The sequence below is a fragment of the Panthera onca genome, chromosome B2 (genome assembly GCF_046562875.1).
Source record: "Panthera onca isolate mPanOnc1 chromosome B2, mPanOnc1 haplotype 2, whole genome shotgun sequence".
In the NCBI taxonomy this organism is placed as follows: Eukaryota; Metazoa; Chordata; class Mammalia; order Carnivora; family Felidae; genus Panthera; species Panthera onca.
Window position 1 is genome coordinate 66,352,293 of NC_138343.1, and position 13,514 is coordinate 66,365,806.

A 13,514-nucleotide genomic window follows, 5' to 3' on the forward strand; every position below is an offset into this window, starting at 1 on the left:
TAGATTCTATTGATGAGAAGCTTCCACTGACACAAGCGTCCTCACCAACTGGCCCCCACTGTCACTGTCCATCACCAGCCTTGTAAGGGTGAACTGCAGTGCTTTTCATCTGTGTTAATGTGTGTTTGGATTCTAAGGAATCTAGGTTCAAAGAGTACGGATTGTTGACTCCTTTAGAACTATTTAGTCTTTATTTTGTTAAGCTAAAAATGATAGTAAAATAGATTAAGATATTTATCCTTGCTTCTCTTTTCCAGTATTACCAAAATTTGAAGTTACTTTGCAGACACCATTATACTGTTCTTTGAATTCTAAGAGCTTAAATGGTACTGTCACAGCAAAGTAAGTATCATTTTTTTTTTTATGGATAATGCTCTTATAAAACTGTCTGACAGAGAGCTCATTATATACTCCAGAGTGTTAGCACAATGTTCTGCTTATTAAAATACCCCAATGGGCAGGAAACAAATATCTGTATTAAATAATTAAGCATGGAACATGTCTGCACAGTTCTTTGCACCCATCTGTCTGCTTCCAAGCTGATCCAGTCCTAAAATATTTCCCATGAACAACTGTCTTTCTCAGATGAGTCAGGGGATCTATATTATAGATTGTTCCAGATTAAAAAAGAAAGTTGTATCTTTATTCTTAATTCAGCTGACATAGAGGATAGAGGCTACTTACCTCTTCTTTTAAAAAAAATTTTTTTTTAATGTTTATTTATTTTTGAAGGACAGAGACAGAGCACAAGCAGGGAAGGAGCAGAGAGAGAGAGGGAGACACAGAACACGAAACAGGCTCCAAGCTCTGAGCTGTCAGCACAGAGCCTGATGCAGGGCTCAAACCCTGTGAGACTGAGATTATGACCTGAGCCAAAGTCAGATGCTCAACTGACTGAGCCACCCAGGCCCTCCTACTTACTTCTTTTTTTTTTTTTTTTCTTTTTTGATAGAGAGAGAGGGTGCAAGTGAGCCAGGGGCAGAGAGAGAGAGGGAGACAGGGAGAGAGAAAGAGAGAAGTGGGACTCACCCAAAGTGGGGCTCGAGCTCACCTGATGTGGACTCAAACTCATGAACAGTGAGATCATGCATGACCTGAGCCCAAGTCACATGCATAACAACTGAGCCATCTAGGCGCCCTACCTCTTCTTAAATCCTAATTTTTTTTTTTTTTCTATCAACAATGGAGGTTGAATCATGGGGGAGGGATTTGGTTGTCTTATTGCAGTTAGCAAATGAGTAAATAGTTCACACTCCTCATCATTTCAGCAGATGTACACAGAGAGATTCCACCCCCCCACCCCCCCCACCCCCCCACCCCCCCCACGCCATATGACAGATGTATCATGGCGCTCATGATTTTGATCCGGTGGCTCGGACAGATCGCATTTCGTTTTACTAAGGCAAAAAGCATCCTCAGAGTCCCAGACTAGTGGTTCTCAAAAAGTGTGGGCTGGGCTTATTCCAGGACTGACCTTCTGTAGCTCTCACTTTTGATGGGTCAGTAGCTGTGCTTTGGTTTCTGAAATGTATTTAGTTTCAGACTTTATTTGTAATATCTCATAGACACTAGACTCCCTCTTACTGCTTGCTCATCACCATATTCCTCTCTTGGTGAGGATTTGTGACAGTGGCAATGATGGGCGTGAGTCTCCTGTGGAAGCAGCCCACAGACAAAACATTCTGAGGACCTCTGCTTCAGATTTTATTTGTCAAAAAAAACCACGTGAAAACCATGCAACACACAAAGGCAAAAATGTGTCTACAATTTATATACAACTTAGTTTTCTGCCTGTGTTCAACTAAGAGGTGGCTTGCAATATGAATTTGGGTACCATGGATGGACTTATGGTTTAGAAAACACATAAATGCCTGCATTTTACATAATTATTATCCTGCCCTTGATCTTAGCTAAAGGCTAAGGATTCTGTCTGGGTTTTATTTTGAGTTTCTTGACTAGTGTTTATAAAACAGTGAGTACAAATCTACACAGACCATCAGGGTCCTTGCGGATTAGGTTGAGTATGGATGCCTTCTTTGCTTCTGTTTCTGGTTTTCCAAGGGCTGTGCCAGGGATTCACTACAATCAGTTAGAACAGTGATTCTTAAACTCTGCTAACTCTTCAGAAAGTTTTATATATAATTTTAGGGAGTGTGGGTCTCTTGACACCCTCCTCCCCGCTAGTGTAGTAAGAACCCTTACAGGAGCATCTCTTTACTTGCTAGAGGGGATGCTGCTGATTCATGAATCGCTTAATAAAACCAATTAGATTAAAAAAAAAAAAGAACCCTTGTAGTTTTATCCTGATTCTTGTTTGTTAAGCCTCTTTGAAATACTAATGCCTGAGAACAGCATGACCATAGTGATGGCCCCTAGTATTTCTTTAGCATTCACCACATTGTACTCACATCATTTTCGTTAGTATGCGTATCAGCCAAGGTTCGACCGGAAAAGTAGAGCCAGTAGAAGATATATATTAAGAGATTGTTGCAAGGAATTGGCTTACATAATTGTGGGAGGCTGGCTTACATTCACATTGAGGATATACTGTATATCTTTGCAACAGATTAAGGAAATCTTTTGACCAGCTGAGTCTTTTATCAGTCTATAAAAATTGGCATAGGCCTATTCTATAAATACTGTGTCCCAGAAAAGATGGAAATGATGATGGGGATGATGATCCTATGAGCAGATGCTAAACAGTTTGGGCTTTCTTTTGCTAGTAGCCATCTGTCCCATCGAGGCATAGTTAATGTAAAGAGCATTGCTGGAAATTTCCCAGAGAAGGTTAACAGTCTTTTTTTTTTTTTCTTTTGAAATCTTTAATTGATATGAATAAAAATCTGCATTTGTTTATTAGCTTTGATGTGAACATCTGCTCACTATTCCCACCTCATTAAAATAAATAATGGACTCTTTTCTGCTAACCACAGAAAGTTCTAGAGGACTGTAAAGAAAATAACATAGCACACATCTAGTTATTTCTGTATATTCTGCAGACAGTAAAATTAAAAAAATATTCTTTAATCTAAAGTTTATTTAAATGTATTTATTATTTGATGAATTGAGACATTTGTATCCTGGAAATGACATGGAAAAAAAAGTGGGAGAAAAATTGATAGGCTCAATTTTTTATGTATCATTTTGTAAATCTTTTGTCCTATGGCTTTTTAAAAAAAATCCTTGTTTTGTTAATGATACGGTCCTAGAATATGTGTGATTTGCTTTTTTAAATGTTGCCAAACTATTATTTTCTGAATCATTAGTTTATTCCAAATGCTTCCAGATTTATTTAGGACAATAACTGTCAGTATCCTTGTTTCCCAATTATTATGATTAACTTAGGGTGTAGAAAGCTAAATCTGCTTGACATTTAAACAACAAAAAAAAAAATTTGTGTCTGAGAATACCTTAAATTATGTCTGGATTTTCAAGCCCCCTGTACGATCATGTGATATAACTCTTTTACAGTATTATGTCCCGGTATCCTAGTTATTCATTTATTTAGTCTTTAACAAGGCACAAAGCGATACTAAGTTTGAGGACTCTCTTTTGAATGAATGAATTGGTGCTGAAGTTGCTGAGCAGGATTTCCACTAACTTTACTGTCTTCATTTGGGTGATACATTTGAAAATGGATTTATTTTATTCTCCTTAATTTGGAATGTGCTATATTTTACCATTGGCTTTTGAGTTGAGTTGATCCAGATGAGGGGCTGTTTCCATGTTCAACTAATGGATTCAGGAAACAGGAGTTTACTGTTAGATTTATAGAGTGCAAAGCAAAATTGACTTCCGTGTTTGGCCGAGCATTTATTACACAATAGAGATGGAAGGAACCCAGGAAACACATTTTAAAAAAGGCTTTCTGGCAGTAAAATGGTTTACCAAAGACTGCCTCTCTGTTTCACATGAAGAGATTTCCCATCATTAGAGGAATAAAATTAATACATGGAACGTAAAGCAGCAGAGATGAGAGTTGATTCAAGAAGATAATTTTGGTACTATGGGTAAAGAAAATGACTCTTCTTTTACATTTTTCTGCAAAAATTCAAGTTTTGATAGCCATGAGCACATTTTGGTGCTCCAGTATGTTCGGTCTAGTAAACCCTCCTGGTTAATATCGGAACGTGCAACAATGGGCCTTGGGCGATTGAAATTTCAACTAACATTTAAAAATGTTCAAAAGCTGCGACGTGTCCTGGGCACACAGTTAATGGGCCAGTTCAGACTTCTAGGAATAAAACATTTCGTGATTCAAAAAAGATCTTTGGACAGGAAACTGTCACTTGCAGTTATGATTAGATTTTCTGGAGTCTCTAAAATGGTTAGAGGTAAAGTATGTATTATGAACGGTTTTGAAGTATTGTAGTTAAAAGTCTTCTCATTTTGGAGACTTAGTTTCAAGGTTCACTATTTATTAAGGATATTCCAAGCTATGTTTACTTTTAAAAATTTGCAGTGAGAGTATCTTTAAAAATATAATTCTTTTAAGTTGCATTGCCAGTGTATGCTGTTGAAAGTAATATTTTCATGTGCTATTTTGAGAATATCAAGTTGAAAATGTAGAAAAAACCATTTATTATTTTTCAGGTATACATACGGGAAGCCAGTGAAAGGAGATGTAACACTTACATTTTTACCTTTATCCTTTTGGGGCAGGAAGAAAAATATTACGAAAAATTTTAAGGTAACTTCTGCAGAGATCTTATAACTTCAAATGGGGAAACACAATAAGTGATAATTTTTATAGAAATAAGATTTAATACTGAATTAAGAAAAAAATGAATGTAATAAAATCAAGAGTTTTCTAGCATTGGACAAATGAGAATTTACCCTTTTATAGTGATTAAAATGGAACCAGAACTATCAAATTTTTGTGACTTAGTTTGAGTTTTATTTCTAAAATTTGAATTGCTAAAGTGAAGAGTAAAATTGAATTATTTTAAACAAAACAGATAAATGGATCTGCAAACTTCTCTTTTAATGATGAAGAAATGAAGAAAGTAATGGATTTTTCAGAAGGGTTTTCTGAATACATGTATCTGTCTTCCCCTGGGCCGGTGGAAATTTTAGCCACAGTGACAGAATCACTTACAGGTTTGTAGACTTTGAAGCGAAGGTAAAGTTATTTACAAGGTGCTCTTCTCTCTTCTTATTATAACTAGCACATTCATTTGGGGTCCTTTGTAAAGATGCTACTTAATGCTGAATGTGTCATGACTATTAATTAATGTCTCTTGCAGAATGTTTTCATAAGGAAGGGGAACTTATTTTCTATGACAGTCTATCTTTCAACCACATGTAATAGGTATTTGTAATTTTCTCCACTTCTGCTCTTTCTTTTCAACCTGAAAACTACATAAACTATTCAGCTGACTAACCATCTTCTGTTTTGTTTTGTTTTTTCTTAATCATTTAACATCTTCTGAGCTCTTGTCTGCTCATGAGCAATTTTCTCTCTCAGTAATAAAATAAGAGTTAATTACTTGGATCTTTCTGTTGCTATCAACAGCTTTCACCAAACTCCAAAAGAGCAAAAGGTGATTCAGTCAAGGCCTTCATTTTTAGTGTACATGTTGTGGGTGGACATAGCAGTAATGGCGCTCAGGAGGGGTCCATGGAGGATGTAATAGAACTGTATAGTTCTCTTCATGGCCAAGCCAGTATGGGAATGAGGCTCCTGTGCCCTGATACCTTAGCTTCTTGGAGAAGTAGCTTAGATAGAGAAATTTGATGCATAGAAGCTGTTCGTGAAGTGTAACATTTACTTTCTAAATGGTGCAATTTCCAAAACAGGTATCTCAAGAAATGCAAGCTCTAATGTATTTTTCAAGCAACATGATTACATCATTGAGTTTTTTGATTATGCTACTGTCTTGAAGCCATCTCTGAACTTTACAGCCACTGTAAGTTGGCATGTTTATTAACGATCTAAAGCAGTAAGTTCAGTTTAATGAAATAGAATGGCAGATAATATTTTCAGTGCTTTTCAAAAAAATTAAGCCCAAAGTAGATAAATTACTTTTCCCCTTTAGATATGTGAAATATATAGAATTGCTCCCAAATGAACTTTGTCTAAGTTTTCTAAAAAAGTAGTTTCCAACAGAAGTGTTTTCCTCAAAAAAATTTTAATAAGCAATTTAAGTTAGATTTGGATTGTTACATCAAAGCTTTTATAAATTACTAGAAAGAATTAGATGTTAGTAAAAATATTTCAATTTCAGTTTGATTTTCATAATGACTAATTTTAGTTCTAGCAAAGAAGTTGCATTAAAAATTATTAAATCTACTTATTATTATTATTATTATTATTATTTAACACTTATTAGGTGAATTTTGGCAATGTGCAAGGCAGGTTGCTGGGTGGGGCTTACAGAATTAAGAAGAACCCAGTCCCTACCCTGGATTCACAGTTTTTGTGATGGTGACAAATAATGATTTAAGGCAGGATAATGTCAATGTCATGAATACATTTCTGTAGTGATTTAAATAATTTTTTTAATGTTTATTTTTTGAGAGAGAGAGAGAGACAGACAGACAGAGAGACAGAGCACAAGTGGGGGAGGGGCAGAGAGAGAGGGAGACACAGAATCCGAAGTAGGCTCCAGGCTCCGAGCTGTCAGCACAGAGCCTGATGCGGGACTTGAACTCATGAACCATAAGATCATGACCTGGCCAAAGTCAGATGCTTAACCAACTGAGCTACTCAGGTGTCCCCATTTCTGTAGTGATTTAAAGCAGGGGCTGGCAAACTTCTTCTGCAAAGGGCTAGATAGTAAATATTTTTTAGCTTTGTGGGACATATTATCTCTGTGACAGATACTAACCCTGCCATTGTAGCATGAAAGCAGCCGTAACTACTTTGTAACCAAATGAGGGTGGCTGTGTCTAATAAAACTTTATTTACAAAAAGACTGGATTTGGCCTCCCTGCCCACCATAGTTTGCTGATCTCTGGTTTAAAGAAAGAAGCTCTCTCTTCTTGTTGAATGGATCAAGAGAAGTTTTAGATAATTCCTGATTTCAATGATCATATAATTTAGTTTGAAAAGGTAAGAAAAAACCCCTTGAGGCTGCAAATGGTAACTTCCAAATGAATAGAGTGAAACATTGAGAGTTTGGGGAGGAAGAGTTGTCCTTGGGATAGGGATGAGGGTCATTAAAGGATGCTTTATGGAAGGGGAAGATGTAAGCTATTTGTTAAAAGATCAGTAGGATTTTATTTTATTTTTAAAATATTTTTTAAGTATTTATTTTGTTTTTGTTGTTCAGATTGTGAGCAGGGGAAGGACAGAGAGAGAGGGAATCTGAAGCAGGCTCCTGGCTCTGAGCTGTCAGCACAGAGCCTGATGCAGGGCTCAAACTCACAAACTGTGAGATCATGACCTGAGCTGAAGTCAGATGCTTAACTGACTGAGACACCCAGGCACCCCAAAAGATCAGTAGGATTTTAAATGTTTGGTGTAGGGGTGGGAGATGGAGAGCGAGATGAACTGAGACACAGGTGAGAGCCTTGCTTCTCAAGTTCAGGTGCCTTCCCCCGGATCAGTTCAATTGTAGCAGGGAGTTTGTGTCCTGGAGTGGTGAGAGTGAAAACAGGGGGTGAAGTGGGGGGAGTTGTAGAGGATCCTAAATGGCACATGCATGTTTTTGAACTTTATGCTTTAGTGAGTGAAGAGCCTAGGTGCCTTATGAATGTTGGAGGGGTGTGGTGAGAGCAGTATTCCAGGGAGACCGATCAGGCTATGTGCGGGAGGATGGCTGTAGCCCAGGAGTGAGGTGTTGAGTAGCCTCAAGGGGATGGATGTGCAAGTGGAGAGGATGCAAGAGAGAAGTATAAGACTCGGTGTTTATTGGATTTGGGAGGTGGGAAGAGGGAGGGGGAAATCCAGAGATGTTAAGTCAGCAGAATTGTGGTATTAGCAAAAATAGAAGAGGCAAGATGGTTGCTCAGTTATAGATGTGCTGAATTTGGGGTGACAGGGATATACAAGTAGAAATTTCCTGCAAGTAGAACTTGGAGGTTTTGAGTATGAGCTCCAGAGCAAGGTGAGGAAAGCAGTAAGAGGGATGAGGTCTTTGAGAAAAAGAGAAGCACAGATAACTGGTAATTTGACCTTGACAAATTCCCCAATTTAGGGAAAGGAGGGAGGAACCCAAAAGGACACTGTGAGGACGCAGAAAGGGGGCTTTGGAACAAAGAAGGCAGTTGTGGAACCATGGAAGGCAAGAGAAGCAATAATATCAAGAAGGGAATGGTCAGTAGTGTTGGATGCTATCTAGAGAGAGTGCTTCATCTGGAGGTTAGGGTACTGCCAACAGTTTTTGAGAGTTCAGTTTCATGGGAGTAGCACAGATGGGAACTAGATTCAACTGAACTTCAATTCTTTATTTTTCTTGTTACCCGTTTTTAAACTGTTGTGTTTTGACAATTAGGTGAAGGTAACCCGTGCTGATGGCAATCGACTGACTTTTGAAGAAAGAAGAAATAATGTAGTTATAACAGTGACACAGAAAAACTCTTCCGAGTACTGGAGCAGATGGGGCAGCAGGAACCAGGAACTAGAAGCTGTCCAGATCATAAATTATACTGTCCCTCAAAATGGAATCTTTAAAATTGAATTCCCAATCCTGGATGATTCCAATGAGCTACAGTTGGAGGTGCCATCTGTTTCTCATCATTATGTTACTGCAACAACATCATTAAAATTGTAATCTCGTGGTAGGCACTCAACCTATTAGAAGTCAAAGTGCACAGGAAGTAGGAAGTAGACACATGTTTCTATTTTAAAAAATGGGGGAGTGTTAAAAGTAATAACAGTGGGTGAGGGGTAGACGAAATGCTTCCTTATAAATTCATTCTGAAGAGCACAGTAAAATATAGCAATCTGATGGTATGATGAAGAAGCTCCCCAAATTCCAGCCTAGATTGGTTTTCAATCATTTGGAAGTGTATTTTGGCAGAAGCTGAAATGAAAAAGGAAAATGTTTTTTTAAACCTACACTCTTTTGCTGAGTTCCTTCTCAGAGTGGCTCATCTGAGATCCCCCCACCCCCAACCATTCTTGATATCTTTCTTTTCGTTACTTGGTTCTGCCACACGTTTGGCCCTTTGAGTTTCACACTATTGGTAGATCACATGGGCTGATATGATTTCTTGCTTGTAAATGGACTGTGTGTTGTGGAGAGAAGGAAAGGAGTCCTTTCTCATTTTGTTCTCTCTTCTCACAGAGTTTCCCGATAATATGCTTTTGTTTCTGAAATAAATTAGGACTACACTTTTTCCTCTTAGATCATGGTGATGAAGACCCTCTTCTGTGTTTTAAAGCTGTCACTTTCTTTACAGTATAAGCTATAAAATGATGAAGAGCCAATGGCTGGGGAACAGATTTTTCCTACGAGAGAAAAAAGGAAAAGTGCATTTGCCTTTCAGGAATTGTAAAACAGATAGTATTTTTTCTCAGGGTGTTACTAAGGATGAAAATTTATAGCTCCCTTTTCTTTTGTTATAGGCCTCTTTTCTTAACAGTGTGAGTAGCATGGCAGTTCATGGTATGTTTAAGTCTCCCAGTAAAGCATACATCCAACTAAAAACGAGAGATGAAAATATAAAGGTAATGGGTGTAGTCACTTTTAATTACAATATAATTGTACTCTTTTGTCATTAATGTGTATTCATTAATTAAGATTTTTTTTTTCTAGGTGGGATCACCTTTTGAGTTGGTGGTTAGTGGCAACAAGCCACTAAGGAAGGAGTTAAGCTATATGGTAATCAATAGAGAATCTAAATTTATTATCTCTTATAGAATCATCTCAAATGAGCTACCTTATGTCTCCCTTATGTGTATACGAAACTCACTAATTTTTATGTTTATTTTTTAAAGTTTATTTCTTTATTTTGAGAGAGAGAGAAAGAGAAAGAGAGAGAGAGTGTGTGTGAGCAGGGGAGAGGCAGAGAGAGAGGGAGAGACAGAGAACCCCAAGCAGGCTCTGCGCCATCAGCGTGGAGCCCAACAGGGCTCGAACTCAAAGATCACGAGGTCATGACCAGAGCCGAAACCAAGAATCAGACACTTAACTGACTGAGCCACCCTGACGCCCCTAGACTAAACTCACTAATTTTTAAAATTCAGTCTCATACCCTTTAGCCTGCCCTTTTTATATTGCAATCAAATTCCTTTTTTCTCTTTTCACCTATATTTGCATTTCCAATTTAAGATGGGTGATTAAATCTTGCATTATGTTTAAAATTTAAGTTTCTATGAGATAATCCACATAAGTTCATCGTAGAAAATTATAAAGTATGAGAAAAACAAAAAAATAAAAATTGCTACCCATAGATTTGAATCTTTCTAATTCAGCTCTCCCCAGGGGTGCTCTATATTCTCTACTCAAAAATAAATTAACTGTGAAGCTACTGATGTCTCAGTCAGTTATTTCTTTATCTTATCCTTTTCTGTTTCCTGGCTTATATTCTCTCTGTTGGTCAGGGAGGTTTCCTTGCACTGAAAAATGCTTTGAAGTTGGTTTAAGTCAACAGTTTGTGTGTATGGTTAAAATTGTGTTAAATATAGCTGCAGTTGAGAGTCTCATTAGCTTTGGCATAAAATGAAACTCTTCTGCTACTCTTTTCAGGTAATATCCAGGGGACAGTTGGTGGCTGTAGGCAAGCAAAATTCAACAGCCTTCTCTTTAACACCAGAAAATTCTTGGGCTCCAAAAGCCTGTATTATTGTGTATTATATTGAAGATGATGGAGAAATTATAAATGATGTTCTAAAAATTCCTGTTCAGCTTGTTTTTAAAAATAAGGTAAGATTTAAGGTAATGATGGGAGAAGAAAACTTCATACTGGTGAAGTCTGAGAAATACAATATTTCTTTAGAAAAGTATCATTAAATAACATTGGTTAGAAATTTATACTTCTAGAACTATGGTTAAATCCCTTCAGTATTATTGCCACATACAGATTTTCACATGTGGAGTTATTGGGCAGTGTGGGTCTTATTTGTAAGTTATGATTCTTGGCTTTAAGACTTGAACTCAATTTCTTGAAGTTATTTCAGGATTTCTCAAATGGCGGGGTCCATATTGTTCTGGCATGCAGTTCCAGCAGTAATACAGAATTTGTGTGGTGCTGATACTGGCGTGGGAGTGAAATGAAGCACGTGTAGGGAACGAGGCCGTCAGCAGTGATATGTGGAAGCAGAGCCCAGATTTGGTTTCTCCGTTTCATGGGCCTGGAATCTAACCCGGGACAGATTTACAGGACGCTTGGCTACCTTGCATGTGGAGATCTGTGTGGAGTTTGGTCTCCAAAAGCACCAGGGATTTTTGTAGCTTAAGGTGTATGGCTTGTGTGGGATGCCCCCTTGAACCTCAACTTTGAAAAGTAACCTGGCTGAAAGAGTGCATGATGGAATTGAATCATCTAGTGCATAATAAAATGAGCCATTGTTCTGAGAGCTGCTGCCTTCTCAGGTTTTTTTAGGCAAAATAATCATTGTTTAAAAGTATTGATTTGCCAAGTACGATTCTTTGATAGCATTTCTGTTTGCTTAGTTTGTTAAACTTCTGAGAGGTTGTAGTAGTCATACATGTCTTATGTTGACAGTTGTTAATTAATTTTGTCAAAATAGAATACAGACTTCTATTTTTCACTTTATGAAAAGTTTTTTCAAAGATAATGGTATGCTCTGTTATTGTTAGAGAGCAAATTTTGACTTGTAGTGATTCCATTAATCCCATAACAAAGATGAATTCTAAAGTAGGAGTTGGACTTAAGGCATATATCTTTGAAAGTGAGACCAAGTTTTAAAAAAGTTTAGTGTAAGAGGTTGTTGGCTTTGAGGAAGCAGAGTATATAAATAGCATAATTCCAAGAAATTTCTTAGATATGAAAGATAAATATAATTTCAGCTATATTTGCAAAGATATATCTTTCTCTACTTTTATTTTTAACGTTTTATTTATTTTTGAGGCAGGGAGAGACAGAGCATGAACGGGGGAGGGTCAGAGAGAGAGGGAGACACAGAATCTGAAGCAGGCTCCAGGCTCTGAGCTGTCAGCACAGAGCCCGATGCGGGGCTTGAACTCACGGACCGTGAGATCATGACCTGAGCCGAAGTCGGATGCTTAACCGACTGAGCCACCCAGGCGCCCCTCTACTTTTATTTTTAAGTAATCTCTACACCCAATGTGGGGCTCAAACATATAACCCTGAGATCAAAAGTCACATGTTCTACTGACTGAGCCAGCCAGGCGCCCCTCTTTCTCTACTTTTTATATGTTTATTCCATTACTCACAAAGAAACTACAAATTTGAAAATAGAATATATTTAAGCAAGGGAAAATTAACGAGTCTTTTGGATGTTTGGTAATGACTGAACTGGATGGGATGTGGAAAGCACAAGAGATGGAGGGTTAGAAATCATCCACTCGTAAGTGTACATGGAAGCCATAGGGTCTCTGAGGCGCAGAGTCAAGAGTGAGAAGTACAAGGCTGGAACATGTTGCTCCCCTTCATTTTGGGTATACGTGGGGGAAACTTAAACTAAAAGTAAACTAGATACAGTGGTATAAAGGGTATATGTATAAAAAATTTCACTGGACAAGTTAAACAGGCAAGTCTTTATTCAAGACTGTTGCAATAGGGGAGAGAGATTGAATTCAACTTCATTAAAACAAAAGGCAGGAGAGGTTATTGATTGATTGATTGATTGATTGATTGAAAGCATAAGTGGGGGAGGGACAGAGAGAGAGAGAGAATCCCAAGCAGGTTCCACACTGTCAGCGTGGAGCCCAATGCAGAGCTCAAGCCCACGAATTGTGAGATCATGACCTGAAGTCATACACTTAAATGACTGAGCCACCCAGTTGCTCCGAAAGGCAGGAGAGTTTTAAGCAGTGAATGAGCTTGTGGAAAGGTACTGGAGGACACTGAGAAGAGATTGGTCAATGTGATTAGGCCATCTGTGTTTGCTAACTGTCAATGTATAAGTTAGGGTCTTATCCTCCCACAGAGCCTTGGGAGATCAATCGGTGATTCTTTTTTGGTGATTACATTTCAAAGGATTGGCTCCCAAGTCCTTGGGAGAGACATTCCTGGGTTGTAAAAGTGGCAAGAGGCTGGGAGAAGCCTTACATTTCAAAGGGACAGAGAAAGAATTTACAATTTCAAGTTTTCTAAAGTAAATGCTGTAAGTAAAGGGAGAATCAGGGGCTTATGGTCAGGAAGAAGCCTGTTCAGTCAAGTCGAGGGGAACAGTAAGGCAGTTTTGGTCAGGTAGTACAGTCACTGCAGCAGTAGAATGTTGAAATAGAGCTAGACAAGATGAGCCTTCTTAGTATGAAGGGGCCTCATGACAAAGCCATTCCGTTTTGCTGTGATGAGATGATTGAGGCTCATTAAGAAGTATGAGTTAGGGCCATCTTTGATGAATGTAATGAACAGAGGAAGTTCAGGCAGCCATGGGGACACAGAGCATTGGGCCTAACTAGTGTTTGGTCTGA

The 13,514-nt window shown here is 38.1% G+C and overlaps 1 protein-coding gene across 1 annotated transcript in view; it reads left to right on the forward strand.

The window, feature by feature from the left end:
* The window catches only part of CD109 (CD109 molecule), a 131,507-nt gene that overhangs the window by 63,596 nt on the left and 54,397 nt on the right, over positions 1-13,514 (forward strand). Inside the window, exons 7-14 of the mRNA XM_060615955.2 lie at positions 258-342; positions 4,594-4,690; positions 4,959-5,100; positions 5,800-5,909; positions 8,439-8,663; positions 9,515-9,616; positions 9,705-9,770; positions 10,638-10,814. Of these exons, the coding sequence (XP_060471938.1) occupies positions 258-342; positions 4,594-4,690; positions 4,959-5,100; positions 5,800-5,909; positions 8,439-8,663; positions 9,515-9,616; positions 9,705-9,770; positions 10,638-10,814 (1,004 nt within the window). The remainder of the gene's footprint in view (positions 1-257; positions 343-4,593; positions 4,691-4,958; positions 5,101-5,799; positions 5,910-8,438; positions 8,664-9,514; positions 9,617-9,704; positions 9,771-10,637; positions 10,815-13,514) is intronic.